The sequence below is a fragment of the Uloborus diversus genome, chromosome 9 (assembly GCF_026930045.1).
Source record: "Uloborus diversus isolate 005 chromosome 9, Udiv.v.3.1, whole genome shotgun sequence".
Classification (NCBI taxonomy): Eukaryota; Metazoa; Arthropoda; class Arachnida; order Araneae; family Uloboridae; genus Uloborus; species Uloborus diversus.
The window spans coordinates 106,040,452-106,058,444 of NC_072739.1; the positions used below are offsets into that span (position 1 = coordinate 106,040,452).

The following is a 17,993-nucleotide window of genomic DNA, read 5'->3' on the forward strand; positions in this document are numbered from 1 at the left end:
CATTGTTTTAAGCTATTCAAAGCTCAGGCTAACCTGAAAATTAGGAAAAATAGCTATTTAGTAGGGTTGTGGGCATTTGGAATTGCTTACCGGAAGAGACGGCAATGAGGAAGGGGGTGGATAGCTTTGAGGGGCCTTTGATCTTCATTGGGGACTAATAAATTGACTGGGACCAGCCTAGCTGGGCCCAGAGTCTCTTGCTGTTCGTCACATTTGTATTCTGTTTGTATTTGCAATCCTTCCCTTGTTTTAATAATTACATGAACAGTCCATCCATTTCACGTTGATCAAAAAAGTGGTTCAATGCGGGTTCTTTAAAACCGCAATAAGAAAGTTTTCCTAATATAGGGAAAACATGCTAATCATTACAGGTGAATTTTGAACCTGCTACACACCAGGGGCAAGGCGGAATAGTCCAGCGGCAATATCGGTCAACTGCAGGGTTTTATCTAAATGGCAGTTATCGAAAATCCTTGCTCCTGGTAATGTCCGGGTCATTGCATTTCTTTTGTTATCGCGCATATGAAATCAATTTAGACCCCAGTTAAAACCTACAGAAGAAGAAAAATATATAGGAACTTAGAACTCTATCATTTATGTTGGGAAAAAAACTATAAAACTCATACGCTGTTCTTTCGTGTGGCTATCGTTAACTTGGAAAGTCATTATATTTATGTAGTCTGACTCTGATAAGTTGACTTTCCGAAAAACTGAAGTTTAAATGATTCCATTTCTTAAAATACAGGTGAGCCAAGTTGGTTTTTGTTGCCGAAAGCTCTCATTGGCGTTGCGCCAATATCATAAATTCTATTCTTTCAACCCACCATAAATGAGATCGACCAGCCAACCAATGTGATAAGGTCAAACATGTTTTTTTTCAGACGTACTTTGTACTCATTGTACAACAGTACATATCCTGATTGACTCCCATTTGGTAAGACACTGCGTGACAAGCACACAATGAGAAAAAGTCTCATCAATTTAATGAATTTGATTTGCTCATCAAATCTCTCAATTTTGAAACTTGAAGTTTTAAAAACGCAATTCAAAGCGATCTTTGGTGATGATAGGAGAAAGAACAGGGTGCTTATTCCAAGCTCGAAATTCACCTTGCGAGATTAGTTCTGATCGCCTCACTAGATGGCGCTATAGGGAAAAAAGCGGTCTCGAAAGGAAATTCTCGCAAGTAGCGATTCCAATCGCCGAAAGAAGGGGAAAAGTGACTTTTCGGGCGCTTATTTGCGGAGCGAAATCTCGACTGCCCTAAAGTAGGTGAGATTGTGCGAATTTTGTGATACAATTTGGGAGTTTGTCTTTCTGAAAGGTATTGGCTCGAGGAAAACGAATTTGGATGTTGCCAAACTTGGAGATGGTGCAGGGGGCAAGGGGGGATTAAAACTGCACTGAGGGGGGGGCAAGTGGTTTTCGTTAAATTTTTGTGATACAAAAATGGGAGTTAGTTTTTCTGAAAGGTATTGGCAAGCAGAAAACAAATTACAATGCTACGAACCTTGAACATAGTGAAGGAGAGGGAGGGGGGTTAAAACTGCGCTGGGGGAGGGGGGGCAAGTGGTTTTCCGTTAAAATTTTGTGACACAAAAATGGAAGTTAGTTTTTTTGAAAGGTATTGGCAAGCAGAAAACAAATTAGAATGTTACGAACCTTGAACATAGTGAAGAGGAGGGAGGAGGGCTAAAACTGCGCTGGGGGGCAAGTGGTTTTCCGTTAAATTTTTGTGACACAAAAACGGGAGTTAGTTTTTCAGAAAGGTATTGGCAAGCAGAAAACAAATTAGAATGTTACAAACCTTGAGCATTGTGAAGGGGAGGGAGGAGGGTTAAAACTGCGCTGGGGGCAAGTGGTTTTCCGTTAAATTTTGTGACACAAAAACGGGAGTTAGTTTTTCTGAAAAGTATTGGCAAGCAGAAAACAAATTAGAATGTTAGGAACCTTGAACATAGTGAAAGGGGGGGGGGGAGGGGAAAAGTGGTTGTCCGTGGAATTTTTGTGATAAAATTACGGCAGTAGTTGGTTTTTCTGATAGGTATTGGCACGAGGAAAACGAATTAGGATGTGGCCAACCCTAAAAATGGTGCAGGGGGCGGGGGGGGGGGGTTATAACTGAAAACATAAAATAGGTATATATGCAACATTTTTCGCTTTGCAATAAGTTTTCAAAGCTTAAAATGCTTAATTTAACTAATAACAGCATTATAATGCACAAACATCCGAATTAAATTGCAGACACGTCTTAAGAACTTCTTTTTCAATGTAAAATGTTAGTTTGTGAATGAAAATGCATTCGGCTACGGTTGATAACTTCCATTGATTCCACTTTCTTGTAACCAAACCCATCATTTAGGAATTAAGGTAAGGGTGGGGGGGGAATCGGGGGCACTCCAAATTTTCAAGATATAATGCATTTGAAATAATTAAGGGGCTAGGAATTTCCTACTCCCTCTTATTTTTTTGACCGTTCGACGGCCTGCACAAATGCGTCTAGGGCAAATTTTATGTAAAAAGCGTTTATAAATTTTATTTTTCTTTTGTACATTATCCCACTTAAAATTTAGTTTTTCACAAAAGTACTAGTTGTTTCTGAAAATTGTATGAATTTCAAATTTACACAGAACATACAATCCCTTTTTTTTTGCGTTTTAGCGGGGGGGGGGGGTGACATCACAAATTACCGCCCCGGGTGTCACCCATGCTAGGTACGCCACTGACGTAGGTAATTTTTTTTTCCTTTTTTTTTTCTTTTTGTCTTCTTTTGCTATAAAATCCTCCTCCCCCCCTTTTTTTCCTAAATTCTTTATTTATTACCTACTGTCAATATTCAATTTCAATTGAATTCAATTTGTAAGATAATTTATTTTCCTTTATTGAAATTTGATATTGATTAACTAATTACAAAACAGTAGAAAGGCTGGTAATTTCTTTGGAGTTGTTTCTAAAATTTGATTTTCCATTTCGCCAACATCAAAATTAGCAATATTATATAAATACTGTATTCGATTATACTGTAAGCATTTGTAAATTGGCTGCTATATAATATGATGCATTTCAAGGAAAAGAGAATGCTTCAAAATGCTCCTTTTTTCTTTTCTTCTTCAATTTAGGATCTTTCCTTTGGGTTGAACTTTAAAGTTCTTTATCAGCTGAAGAGAAATAATGATTGAAAAATTTATTCCTTTTACGAATATTTTTCAATATACATTTACAGAAGCAGAGTATTTATTTATTTTAAACTGCTCTTGTAACCAAAATTGCTGTTTTGACTTTTTAATCTTGAAAATAAAGATGGAATTGTGTAATCATAGGTACAAGTTGCTTGTTTTGAAAAAAAAAAAAAAAATCTAGAAAAGTACTGTTTTGAGGATATCTTAAGATTGGGTCTTGGAAAACAATACCTAGAAAAAATGGAATTGGAAAACCGGAATATTGAAGAAGTAATACTTTTTATTTAGCATATGCTTATTTAATTATAATTTTAAAGGAGAAGAGAAAAAAAAATCTGGAACATGTCTTTGAAACTGAGATTGTTGTTATAATTGCAACTGGAGCGGGGGGAGAGTTGGTTTTCACATTACTAATCCTAATATGGAAGATTATATATTCTGTTATGTCTGCTCCCATCCCCAAAAGCTCAATTAGCACAACAAACCTTTTACATTTTGTAGGGGTGACCCTCCCCCCGAATATCCGGAAGACTCCCCCTCCAAAAGCAAGAGCCCCCCAAATAAAAAAATACCCCTCAAGCCCCTTTAAAAATTTCAATGGCGCAATCAGCGCCATTGAAATTTTAACCCCCCCCCTCACATTTTAGTGTTTTTTTTATTCAATTTGAATTAGCAGATTTTTTCATCAAGACTTTTGGATGCCTCTAAACCTTTCGCACTCTGCACTTCATTAGACACGGCAACAACATAATATTCAATCCACGATTACGAACTATTTATATTTTTTCATCTGCATTTATGACGGTTAAGATTTTTTTTTAGTATCATTATTTTTTTAAAGTTATTATTATTATTTCGATTATAGTTTCTTGGGAAAAATATATTTCATATAAGACATTCTTACTAATATAGATGGTGTTATATAGTAAATCAACAAAATTTACGGATAATTTTTATCAAATTCATGTATTGGCTGTTTTAACCTCTTCGATTTTTGTTTTAGACACTGTAATATTGAAATATGCAAAAAATGCGACTTACTTTTTGCCATTCGACTAAGCTTTTTGCACCGGAGCATTCTGCCATTTTTCCTTTGTGTACTATTTTTTAAAATTCTCGGAGAATTAATTTTTACGAACATCAGGATTTGCTTCAAGAAAATCTAAAATTATTTCGGCGTGATTCTTTGTAACGTAAAACGTATTCTTTGAAGAATAGCCATTAGCGTGCCAGTCGTCAAAGTTCGCGCTTTTCCGTCCAAGAATTAAACAAAACAAAACTAGCTGCACTGAAAGGACATTGGTTGGAAGAAGTCACGTGTACCTCCTGGCCGACCAAACTAATCGAAAAAATCGGCGCCTCTTCGAAAGACAGCTGCGAGCTGTTCAGAATTCAACGTTGCGAGATTTTTTCGATAACATCGATCACGTGACGGGAAATCTCGAAGTCGAAACGTAAGTAGTTTAGAATGACCACCCAGTACAGGGAACTCCGCGGAAATTTGTAGAAATTGAAGCCTTAAAACGCGGTTATAGGTCATATTTATTGACGTTAGGCTAAGGGATGGAGCTCCGGGAAGCTCCTCGGTCATTTTTTTTTCATACTTTTTTTGAAAAATCAATAGAAGTCTCTTCTCCTATTCCAATTTTTTGAAATTGCAGTTCCAGAAGCGCTATTGCAGATAAACTTTTGCAGATTGCAGATTTTTACGGGAAAAGGTTCTGGAACTCTCCCCTGGATTTTTTTTTTTTTTTTTTTTTTTTTTTCAAAATTGAAGTCCTAAAATTGGACTGAAGAAAAAAAAACCTTCGTATAATCCGCGGATAATATGATGCAAAAATAAAAAGTTTTGATTTAACATACAATTTGAGCAACTAAATTAGAAACGTGAAGAAGTAATAACTTTTAAGGTGTATTCAAAACTAATTTTAAAGTAATCTGAGAAAGGAGCAAACGGTCTAATCTTGTGCAAATGAAGGCTTCTTCCTACCCTGTATGTTGTTTATCTTACATAACCTGAATCACGTAAGAACATTCAAGCTATGGAAAATAAACAACATACAGGCAGGGTAATGGTCTCGGCTAATCCTGCTGTAAATATTAAGGGTGAATGCATTGGTGTTGAGGGGAAAAAACACCCTGTATTGTGCAGTATTTTCCAACGAACTGAAGATAGCATTTCCCTCTGAATGTTTTCTTGGTGATGTGAATAATTGTGAAATGCTACACTCGCCTGCAATTTTAAACATCCACTTTTTCTCCTTCCATGATGTTAAAAAAAATGAGTTTGTGGTTTTTTTGATTTCGTTATTTTTTTGCTTCTCCCCGTTTTGTAGAAAATGAAGATCACAATTTACATTCTTACAGGTGCCTTTCTCATTCCATATTTGCTGCTGTTGTTCATAATTGGCCGACCCCTTTACTATCTGGAGCTTATTTTAGGACAGTTCTGCAGTCAGGGGCCCATCAAGATGTGGAGAATGGTGCCGGCTCTCAAGGGTATCATTTTTAAAAATTATTACTGTATCATTATTATTATTGTTATTATTATTACAAGAAAATCGCCCGTCACAAGGTATGACGAGTGAAAATTGCTTCTTCATTTGAGGGGCATTCCACGGTATTTTTGACATTTATGTAAAGTCCGTAACGTGACCTTTTTTGCCATAACTTTTTAATTTACTGTTTGATTAGCATATTATTTTATTTTGATCTTTTCCTACCAATACACCAGCTCAAAATAAAATAATTTGCAAATCAAATGGTAAATTAAAAAGTTATGGCAAAAAAAAGGTCACGTTACGGACTCTACATAATGTCAAAAATACCTTGGAATGCCCCTTGAACGAAGCCATTGCCTGTTTGGCGATATTTTGATAGTTGAAATTGTAACCTTAACTCCAGTGGATTGACCCTGAACTCCAGTAGATAGCGTTCATAGTTGACCGCTTTTTCGTTTCTTCATTCCCTTGAAATGACACAGTCTTATTAGTAAAACAGTTAAGTTACCGAATAGAGTTCACCCTTGTCACAATAAAGCCTTTCCCTGCATGTTAAACGTTACCAAAACATATTATCAAATTATCTTGCCGTGGCGCAAGTTTCATTGTTGAAACATGCGGGTTATTCGATCATCGGCTATTATTTATGAGGATTACTTTCATTACAGCCCGGATTATATGTAAATGCATGTGTGCTCGTGAAATTACATATTTGCACTTTGCAGTTGCATATTTGCACACATGCAATGCTTATTGCTGTTTTCACGTCAGTACATGTAAATGCATATAAATGGTAATTTAAAAAAGGAGTGCAATGAGGGGCGTTGGAGGTTAGAAAACTCCAGGGTCTCAGTTTCAAGCTATTCTGTGAATCCTACACTGGAGAAAAAAAATCAAGAGCGTTCCTGGAAATAACATGCGCGGCTAGTGCCTAATTTCTGCCATGTCAGGCCCAAAGCAGGAAAGTTTTCCGCTAAAAGTCGGTAACCTTCCTGAAATTAACTTGTAATCTCAGAATTCAGAACCTTCTGAACTCTTACAGAATTTTCTTTCAATCAATAAAAGTTAGGCCTTTTCCCAATTTACCAGGAAAGCCCCTGGTGCAAATATGGCAGAAGCTAAGGCAGAATTGCTAGCAAATAGCGAACAGCCTATTTGCCTACAATTCTTGCAAAGCTTCAATTTCTACAAGAAACTGAACATTCACTCTCGTTTGGAGAGCAAAGACCCCCTATAGACGAGCCGAAGCATCAGCTTAAGATCAGCCATTTTGGATCGGAGCGCGTTGTTTGAGTGGTTGTCTTTTCTGGCAAGTAATCGCGTTTGGTGATCTTTCGCTGCGAGCAATTATTAGCGGCACGTGACTTACTTATTAATTAAAATATTTTGTTTGGCCCATAGACTAATAATAAGAGTAGACCGAGCTTTCTCATTCTTGCTGATAAAGAAAATTGGTTCATAGATGTATCATGTGACTAGTGGAAGGGCTTGGCGAAGACTTTGGCAGCATGGTTGCTAGATGGCAGCATTATCTATAGTTTGGCACTAGACATGTATTTTAAGACAATGTGTTTTCATTAAAAAAAACTTCCAGGTGCAGAGATTGAACTGTTTTTCTTTTAGTTATGCATTATTTTGACATTAGTAACAGTTTTTGATCAGTTTTCGGTAACTTTTATTTCATTTGGAGCTGTCAGCGTTGGCGTGAACGAAATGGCGTAAACGTTTTGCGTTAACGCAAAAATGTACTAATCGGTATCTTAAATTGAAACTGTAGGTAAAAATCTTACCGTTTGCTGATTCTTCTTGGTCGCTTGCATCTTTTATTGCTTGGAGAGTTATTGAAATTGACTAAAGAAAATGCACAATGCTATCTAAACGAAAAACTCACTATATTAACAAAATATTTACAACTTAGAATAACAAATTTACAAATCGGACTCCATAAAAGATCATTCTTCCGTGTTCCATCAATTTTATTTATTTTATTTCTCGCTCGTGTTGATCGTCTGCTACGATCAACGCCCGCTGTTGCTAGGATATCCACCAGTCACATGGTTTGGTTTATGAGCAGCAAAAGGGTTGCCATAGCTCGGTCTACTCTTATTATTAGTCTATGGTTTGGCCAGTTTGTCACAACCTGAAACTTTGCTCTGTTAACCCAAAGTCCGCAACAGTGAAAAATCCGATCCAAAATGGCTAAACTTAAGCTGATGTGTCGCCCTGTTTAAAGAGCGGCTGTAACCTGAAACGCTGCCTGAAAAATATTTGTGACGTTTCGGAGTTTTCTTTTACAGTGTATAGTGCATTCAGCGAGAAGTGATAGTAGAAGCGAACAAAGCAACATGACACTTGGCTGTATCGTTGTTTTCTTGGCACTGAAATGATTGAAAACAGCGCCCATCAGATAGACGAAATCTTCATAAACAGAATGACCGATCCAACAAGTAATTCATGAAAGTGGCAAATGCTTGCGCCAATCAGCAACCCTATTTGTTTCCTTTTGCGATCACTTCTCCCTGAATCCACAACAGAATGTTAATAAATGTACATGTGAAGACTCTTATAAACACAGCCTCGTCCAGGGGAAAATTATTGCTGAGTTAGTGCTCATTACTGTTAGGAGTTTTTTCACTGTTTGACATTAAAGAAAAATGATGTGTCTGCCTCCTTGCTTCTCTTGACTTATTGTCAATATTCCATATTTGTAGGTGTAGGATACGCACAAGTTGTTTCGGTGTCATACATCATCGTTTTTTATAATTACCTTATGGCCCTTAGCTTATTCTACATCTTTGCATCATGGAGCGAATGTTTACCATGGACTCTCTGCGACTCCTCTTCTGACAACAGGACAACCGAATTAGAGGTAACCAAGAAACTTTTATGAATCTTCCTTCTTTCCACGTATTTTACAATTTCGTGTCAAATGATAAAACAATTTTACATTCGAAGCATTACATATTTGAGTTTATTGAGCAATCATGAATTGCTTATTAAGCTCACTTGATCGAGATTAATGCTGCTCTGGTTTTTCATTTTACCATGACAACGAGAATAAGTCTGGCTCGTTGTTTTAATATTCATTAAGAGGGCAATTTTTACTTTCTTCTATATCTAATATATAGAAGAAAGTATTGGATTCGTGCAAATTTTCGAATTTCGAATTTTGACGGATTCGAACGTTTTGAGGTGTGCTGAGTCCATTTCGACCATTTTTGGAAAATGTCTGTCTGTCTGTGTGTGTGTATGTATGTGTGTATGTGTGTGTGTGTGTGTGTGTGTGTATGTATGTGTGTCACGTCTGTGTGTGACCAGTTTTTTGTGGCCGCTCTACAACAAAAACTACCGCATGAAATCGAACGAAATTTAGTACACATATGTGCCCCTATGTGAACTTGTGCCCATTAGTTTTTGGCGCGAATTCCTCCAAGGGGGGTGGAGCAATGGGACGTTTTTCGAGTTACGCGTGCTTGCTATTCCTCAGGAAGTAACTGGCGGAATCAAACAAAATTTGGTCCATATGTTGGTATTAACAGGAACAGGTGCTGATTCAATTTTGGTGTCAATAACTCAAACGGGGGTTGAGCTGTAGAACGTTTTTTGTCGTCAATTGTGACTGCTGTATCTCAAGAAATAATGAACGGAATGAAAGAAAAATTTATCGGCAAGTAGCCCTTAGTGGGTATAAGAACTGATTTTATTTTTGTGTCAACAGCTAAAAGGGGGGTAGCGCAATCACCCGTTCTTTTTTTCCATTTTGAGTGCCCTATCTCAAGAAGTAATACTACGTTCTGGTTGAAATTTGGAATATATGTGAATCCATATGTAAACAGGCTTTGGTTCTATTTTGACGCCGATCGCTCCAAGAGGTGTTGATTTTTTTTTTTTTTTTTTGCGAATAAAAATATTTTTATTAATGCAACAATAAGAAAGATAAATCGTAATAGATTGTCGTCTGCGTATTTCTCGTGATTTTAATTGTATGGAAATGATAGGAAATATTATCTCAATGATTTAAAATTTTGAACTGTTGCCATCTTATGTTTGTTAACAAATAAAATATTTGTAATTCATTCAAGCAAGGCTTTTAAAATAACTTTCAATTTTCGCTCTTTGCTTTGCTTTTGCAATAATTCAGACATTGGGATAGTCGTCAAGTTTTTGCATGTGTCATTTTGTTTTTGTTGGGAATATTGCTTCCTCGTCAAGCATGGGGAGGGATCAGAAAAAAAAAAAAAAAGAAAAATATAGAAGAAAGTTTCGTGATGGCCACAACATACTAGTTTCCGTCGTGGTTACAAAACGTTTGCTTTCATTCAAGGCTTAACTTAAGCAGGATTTACATTTAAAAGAGGGGATGTAAAATTACGGTCTTCGCGAGCGGGACCATTCGGGAGGTAGCGTCGTAGCGTCTATGCCCTACACACACGTCTGCACACGAACACACACACACGTCTACACACGAACACACACACACGAACACACACACACGTCTACACACGAACACACACACACGTCTACACACGAACACACACACACGTCTACACACGAACACACACACACGTCTACACACGAACACACACACGTCTACACACGAAAACACACGCACACACATATGCACACGTCTACACACGCACACACATATGCACACGTCTACACACGCACACACATATGCACACGTCTACACACGCACACACATACGTCTACACACGCACATACATACGCACACGTCTACACACATACGCCTACACACACACATGCACGCCTGTGCACACACGCACATACCTACACACATACGTACACATTTATTTCTTGTGAGAAGAGTCATTTTTGGGTCCAAAACTAAATTTCAAATAAAAAAGAGCTATTCATCGAATTTTTTCCGGAATCATCTATAAACTTTTCCAGCACTAACCAACACAAACTGAAAAAAATTTAACGAAATCGGTCCATTACTTTCCGAAATTATTTCGGACATTCACATTAGGAGTTGGTGCTTCATTTACATTAAGATTATCTTTTTAAAGATGTCAGTATTGTGACAAAACAAATATGCAATAACGGATTTGTAAATGTTGGTAGGAAAAAAGATAGAATTTTGACAAGCTATTTCTCTGCTCTTGGATCATAAGACTCCTTCAAGAAAATAATAAGCTTAAAATGTTTCTCCAAACTAAGATGGGCAGAGGGGAGCTGACTTATCCGACATTTTGGTTCCAAAATTATCGGGCGAAAAAAATAAACATTTGTACAAAAGCCTCATTGCAGAAAACTGGTGTCCAAACTTTAGGTGTGTTGCCCGATTGATGTTTGATTATTTTATTCTGTGGATGAATACAATTTAATTAATACAAATTAAAAACAAATAAGGTATGAAAATGAGGTTTATTACCGTAAACATTTCCCGATACATTTTAGCTGAATTTGTAAACGAAGTTATCTTTCAAAATTTACCTAAAGTGACATTTTACTCAACTTATCATCAATTATTTTACGACTTAGCAACCAGCGAATATTATGACGTATTTATAAATACTAGAAACGAGGTTGGATCCAATTCTGTCTTGGAACCAAAATGTCGGATAAGTCAGCCTGTCTTTTTCAAGGGGCTCTAGGCAGAGCAGGTGCTTATTCCAAGCTCGAAATTCACCTTGCGAGATTAGTTCTGATCGCCTCACTAGATGGCGCTATAAGGAAAAAGCGGTCTCGAAAGGAAATTCTCGCAAGTAGCAATTCCAAGCGCCAAAAGAAGGGGAAAAGTGACTTTTCGGGCGCTTATTTGCGGAGCGAAATCTCGACTGCCCTAAAGTAGGTGAGATTGAGCGATTTTTGTGATACAATTTGGAAGTTTGTCTTTCTGAAAGGTATTGGCTCGAGGAAAACGAATTCGGATGTTGCCAAACTTGGAGATGGTGCAGGGGGGCAAGGGGGGGATAAAACTGCACTGGGGGGGGGGCAAGTGGTTTTCCGTTAAATTTTTGTGACACAAAAATGGGAGTTAGTTTTTCTGAAAGGTATTGGCAAGCAGAAAACAAATTACAATGTTACGAACCTTGAACATAGTGAAGGAGAGGGAGGGGGATTAAAACTGCGCTGGGGGGGGGGGAGCAAGTGGTTTTCCGTTAAATTTTTGTGACACAAAAATGGGAGTTAGTTTTTTTGAAAGGTATTGGCAAGCAGAAAACAAATTAGAATGTTACGAACCTTGAACATAGTGAAGGGGAGGGGGGTTAAAACTGCGCTGGGGGGCAAGTGGTTTTCCGTTAAATTTTTGTGACACAAAAACGGGAGTTAGTTTTTCAGAAAGGTATTGGCAAGCAGAAAACAAATTAGAATGTTACAAACCTTGAACATTGTGAAGGGGAGGGAAGGGGGTTAAAACCGCGCTGGGGGCAAGTGGTTTTCCGTTAAACTTTTGTGACACAAAAACGGGAGTTAGTTTTTCTGAAATGTATTGGTAAGCAGAAAACAAATTAGAATGTTAGGAACCTTGAACATAGTGAAGGGGGGGGGGTGAAAAAGTGGTTGTCCGTGGAATTTTTGTGATAAAATTACTGCAGTTGGTTTTTCTGATAGGTATTGGCACGAGGAAAACGAATTAGGATGTGGCCAACCCCAAAAATGGTGCAGGGTGGGGGGTTATAACTGCAAACATAAAACAGGTATATATGCAAAATTTTTCGCTTTACAACAAGTTTTCAAAGCTTAAAATGCTTAATTCAACTAATAACAACATTATAATGTACAAACATCCGATTTAAATTGCAGACACGTGTTTCGGTAGACACGTGTTAAGAGCTCCTTTTTCAATGTAAAAAATGTTTATGAATGAAAATGCATTAGGCTAAGGTTGATAACTTCCATTGATTCCAGTAACCAAACCCATCATTTAAGAACTAAGGTACGAGTGGGGGGGGGGGGGAATCGGGGGCACTCCAAATTTTCAAGATATAATGCATTTGAAATAATTAAGGGGCTAGGAATTTCCTACTCCCTCTTATTTTTTTGACCGCTCGACGGCCTGCACAAATGCGTCTAGGGGAAATTTTATGTAAAAAGCGTTTATAAATTTTATTTTTCTTTTGTACATTATCCCACTTAAAATTTAGTTTTTTTCACAAAAGTACTAGTTGTTTCTGAAAGTTGTATGAATACTAGTTGTTTTAGGGGGGGGGGGGGGTGACATCACAAATTATCGCCCCGGGTGTCACCCATGCTGGGTACGCCACTGACGTAGGTATTTTTTTTTTTTTTTTTTGTCTTCTTTTGATATAAAATCCTCCTCCCCTTTTTTTTCCTAAATTCTTTATTTATTACCTACTGTCAATATTCAATTTCAATTGAATTCAATTTGTAAGAAAATTTATTTTTCTTTATTGAAATTTGATATTGATTTACTATTTACAAAACAGTACAAATACTGGTAATTTCTGGGGAATTGTTTCTAAAGTTTGATTTTCCATTTCGCCGACATCAAAATTAGCAATATTATACATGTATTCGATTATCGTGTGCGCATTTGTAAATTGGCTGCTATGTAATATGATGCATTTCAAGGAAAAGAGAATGCTTCAAAATGCTCCTTTTTTCTTTTCTTCTTCAATTTAGGATCTTTCCTTTGGGTTGAACTTTAAAGTTCTTTATCAGCTGAAGAGAAATAATGATTGAAAAATTTATTCCTTTTACGAATATTTTTCAATATACATTTACAGAAGCAGAGTATTTATTTATTTTAAACTGCTCTTGTAACCAAGATTACTGTTTTGACTTTTTAATCTTGAAAATAAAGATGGAATTGTGTAATCATAGGTACAAGTTGCTTGTTTTGAAAAAGTAATCTAGAAAAGTACTGTTTTGAGGATATCTTTGGAAAACAATACCTAGAAAAAATGGAATTTGAAAACAGGAATATTGAAGAAGTAATACTTTTTATTTAGTATATGCTTATTAAATTATAATTTTAAAGGAGAAGAGAAAAAAAATCTGGAACATATCTTTGAAACTGAGATTATTGTTATAATTGCAACTGGGAGCGGGGGGAGGGTTGGTTTTTACATTACTAATCCTAATATGGAAGATTATATATTCTGTTATGTCTGCTCCCATCCCCAAAAGCTCAATTAGCACAACAAACCTTTTACATTTTGTAGGGGTGTCCTCCCCCAAAATATCCGGTAGACTCCCCCCTCCAAAAGCAAGAGCCCCCCAAATAAAAAAATACCCCTCAACCCCCTTTAAAAATTTCAATGGCGCAGTCAGCGCCATGCCCTAACACCCCCCTCCCTGCATTTTAGTGTTTTTTTTTTATTCAATTTGAATTAGCAGATTTTTTCATCAAGACTTTTGAATACCTCTAAACCTTTCGCACTCTGCACTTCATTAGACACGGCAACAACATATTATTCAGTCCACGATTACGAACTATTTGTATTTTTTCGTCTGCATTTATGAGGGTTAAGATTTTTTTTTAGTATCATTATTTTTTATTTCGATTATAGTTTCTTGGGAAAAATATATTTCATATAAGACGTTCTTACTAATATAGATGGTGTTATAGGGTAAATCAACAAAATTTACGGTTAATTTTTATCATATTTATGTATTGGCTGTTTTCACCTTTTCGATTTTTGTTTTAGACACTAATATTGAAATATGCAAAAAATATGACTTACTTTTTGCCATTCGACTAAGCTTTTTGCACCGGAGCACTCGGCCATTTTTCCTTTGTGTACTATTTTGTAAAATTCTCGGAGAATTAATTTTTAAGAACATCTGGGTTTGCTTCAAGAAAATCTAAAATTATTTCGGTGTGATTCTTTGTAACGTAAAACGTATTCTTTGAAGAGTAGCCATTAGCGTGCCAGTCATCAAAGTTCGCGCTCTTCCGTGCAAGGATTAAACAAAACAAAACTAGCTGCGCTGAAAGGACATTGGTTGGAAGAAGTCACGTGTACCTCCTGGCCGACCAAACTAATCGAAAAAATCGGTGCCTCTTCGAGAGACAGCTGCGAGCTGTTCAGAATTCAATGTTGCGAGATTTTTTCGACAACATCGATCACGTGACGGGAAATCTCGAAGTCGAAACGAGAATTGTTTGGAATGAGCGCCCAGGTCTTTGGCCCCCACCGGCTTTTACTCCGCTGTGTTAACAAGTTCCACAAGCTGCAAAACGTTCAAAACCCCTGATGGAACCGTAGAAATTCGAAATGAAAAAGAATATCATTTCCAACATTTCTAGAATGCTTCTGAACAAAAGTCCTTTAAAGCGAAAATGTTAATGTCTCAGTAGCTAACAATATTTTGAATTAGGTTAACTACTAAGTGCAGATTAAGAGCGATTAGATAATTGTCGTATCGACTGCTCGATCAAAAGAGACGTTTATGATTATGATTTAAAAAATTCTGCGCTACTGCCATATTCATTTCTATATATAACAAGATGAGCTAATAAAAATTACTGGTAGTTAATGAAAAGTATAAAATGTTAAGTTAAATTAGGTTTGTTTGATAATCAGGGCCGGTCTTAAGGGCAAGCAACACAAGCCGCCGGTTGGGATGCCATATGGAGTCAATTAAAAAAATATGTATAAAACATAATAATCTAAAATAAAAAAGAAAAGTCTCTCAGTTTAGATTTTCAAAAGAGTATAAGATCGATTTCTAGACACTCGACCCACCGACTCCCTCTCCCTCTCTCTTAGGGAAATTTTAGGATGGTTTTCCAGACCTGCGTATCTCTAGAGCACCCAAATACCTTTGTTCCGAAATCAGGACAGTTTTCAAAGAAGTAGCACATCTCAAGATAACGTTTCCTACTCCAAGAAAGCTATAAGACACAGCATTTAAACTTTTTTTTTCGATATCTTATTCAGCAAACTTTTGTAGTCCTACAAATCTTTTTTTATCTTTCATCACATAAAAATGAATGATATAATTTAATGATGTTGGTATTACATAGGGGAAATGGGGGCAAAGTGAAATAGAGAAGATGGCTTACTTTCTCAAAATGAATAAATCGGAAATTTTTACCGAAAATTACGATACACAAATAAATAGCAATATACTTTGAAATGAAATTTGCATTAAAACATTTTTTTAAATTTTGGCAGAATATTTGCAATGCCAAACAAAAAAGGGTAGAAATTGTTCACTCCTTTTGTTAATTTTTCTGATGAAATATTTTCTATTCGATTATTAAACATATTTTTGATCAAATAAATGAGTAAATGAAAGAATGAATGAATAAATAAAAAGGAAATGAAACATTAAACAAATAAATAAATAAATAAATAAATAAGTGAATAAAATAATGAATGAATAAGAAAACAAAAAAATGAATGAATAAATAGGAAAATTATTAAATGAAGGAATGTAAATGAAATAACTAATAAACAAATACGTAAGTGATTTGAAAAAAGGATTGAATAAATAAAAGAAATGAGCAATTTCACTTTGCCCCCATCCACTTTGCCTCGCATACACTTGCCGAACCGTACAAATTATTTAAATAATAAGTCTAGCGCAGCTCTGGTTAGTTGAGCTGCGACCTTGACTATGTTTACCTGTTTTAGGGGAGTTTAATGAAAAATAGACGTGTTATTGGCTCGGATTTTAGTTGGAATGTTTTTGAAAAACTACTAAGAAGGTTTCTCAACTCAACTTAGCGCCAATTACCCCTCCCTATTTACCGAAACAGAGGTAAACATTGTAAGAGTCGGAGCTCAGCGTTTCAGAGCCTCACAATAAGCTTAAAATTAAACAAATACTGCACCCTATATTAGTAAGTCTCAATATTTAAAATGTTAATAACAAGAACTTTATAATTTCATAATAATAAAAATAATTATTGACTTTCATCAAAATATTACAATATGAGTATCACATTTTGAAAATTGCTTATATTTCATATTCTTTGATTTTCAGAGGTAATGTGTTCTTAACTAGAACAGGTGGCGCTAAAAGCCGAATGAATATTTCACCATTTCACTTTTCCCCGCTATTTCACTTTTCCCCACATTCCCCTACATAAAATTCTTTGAAACATTTTTATTCGATAACTTAAAGTTGCTGTACAAGTAATCACAGTGCGCCAACACACCTGCACCGGCTCTTCTGGTAAAAACTTCTCCCCCCAACGGCACTTCACGCAGACTTGTGACGTAACAGATGTCTCCACTGTTTCGCGGACAAGAAATTTCCTTTCCCCCCCTCACCTCAGTTTACCCCCTTCGTGGGCCATTCATTAATAACATAAAGTTGATTTCGCCAATTTCTGATTTCTCCTCTACCCCCATGTAAGGGTGCGTAAGATTTTTCAAAGCCCTCCCCCCTCCCCCTATTCTTGCACAAGATTCCATTTCGTTTTTCAAATAATAAATGCTGTTAGAAAAGGGATCAGTTTCACTTAAACTCCCAGTTTGACGTAATTCAAAGATTTTTATTTTTCAATATTATATAATGCGATACTAATTAAAAATAAAACCTGCCATGCATAGTGCGATTCTTTTATAAAATTTTACACTGTTCATTTTTTGAAAAACAAATTAAAAAAAGCTCATTTTAATACGGTTTTTACCTTGCAGACGCAAGTGAAATATGATCCCTGCTAACCACTTGACCGCGCGATTTCTAATGTAAAATATCGACTTGGAAAATATTATGTGAGAATGGGTTTGACACCCCCCCCCCCAAAGTAAGGACATGTAGCGATTTTTCTAACCTGCTCTCCCCCTTGGAACCCTTACGTAATTAATGAAGGCTCCATTTGAGTTTCAACGAGAGGAGGAAGGAAATTTGAGTGTCGGTGAAACGAGAGGTAAACCAATCTTACTACTATTATATCTGCGAAAGTTTGTCTGTATGGATGTATGGATGTTTGTTACTCTTTCACGCAAAAACTACTGAACGGATTTTGATGAAACTTTACAATAATATAGCTTATGCATCAGAATAACACATAGGGTAGCTTTCGTCCCGTTATGGGGGGCAAAACCCCCTTAGGGGAGCAATAAAATACAATTTTCGTATAAATTCTCTAATATAGGGATGAAAAAATACTTGCACATATTTACATCATATGTCCATCGAAAGCTCTGATTTTTCTGCTTAAGATGGCACCTATTCGAAATTTCTAAGTAGAATAAAAAACGAGTTATGAGCTTTTTAGTTCCATGTTCGAAGGCTTTCCTAAACTCAATAAAGTATTTAGTGTATCATCTCAACTCCCTGTCGATAGCGACAATTGTTGTATTGTTGACTATCTTTGCTTTTCGTGACTGTTCAAGGCTTTTCTCAAGTCAAATCTTGAAGT

General features: G+C 36.3%; 1 protein-coding gene across 1 annotated transcript in view; it reads left to right on the plus strand.

Moving 5' to 3' along the window:
• Nucleotides 1–17,993, plus strand: part of LOC129229445 (sodium-dependent nutrient amino acid transporter 1-like) — an 85,426-nt gene that overhangs the window by 24,838 nt on the left and 42,595 nt on the right. The window contains exons 4-5 of the mRNA XM_054863754.1: nt 5,547–5,678; nt 8,392–8,549. Of these exons, the coding sequence (XP_054719729.1) occupies nt 5,547–5,678; nt 8,392–8,549 (290 nt within the window). The remainder of the gene's footprint in view (nt 1–5,546; nt 5,679–8,391; nt 8,550–17,993) is intronic.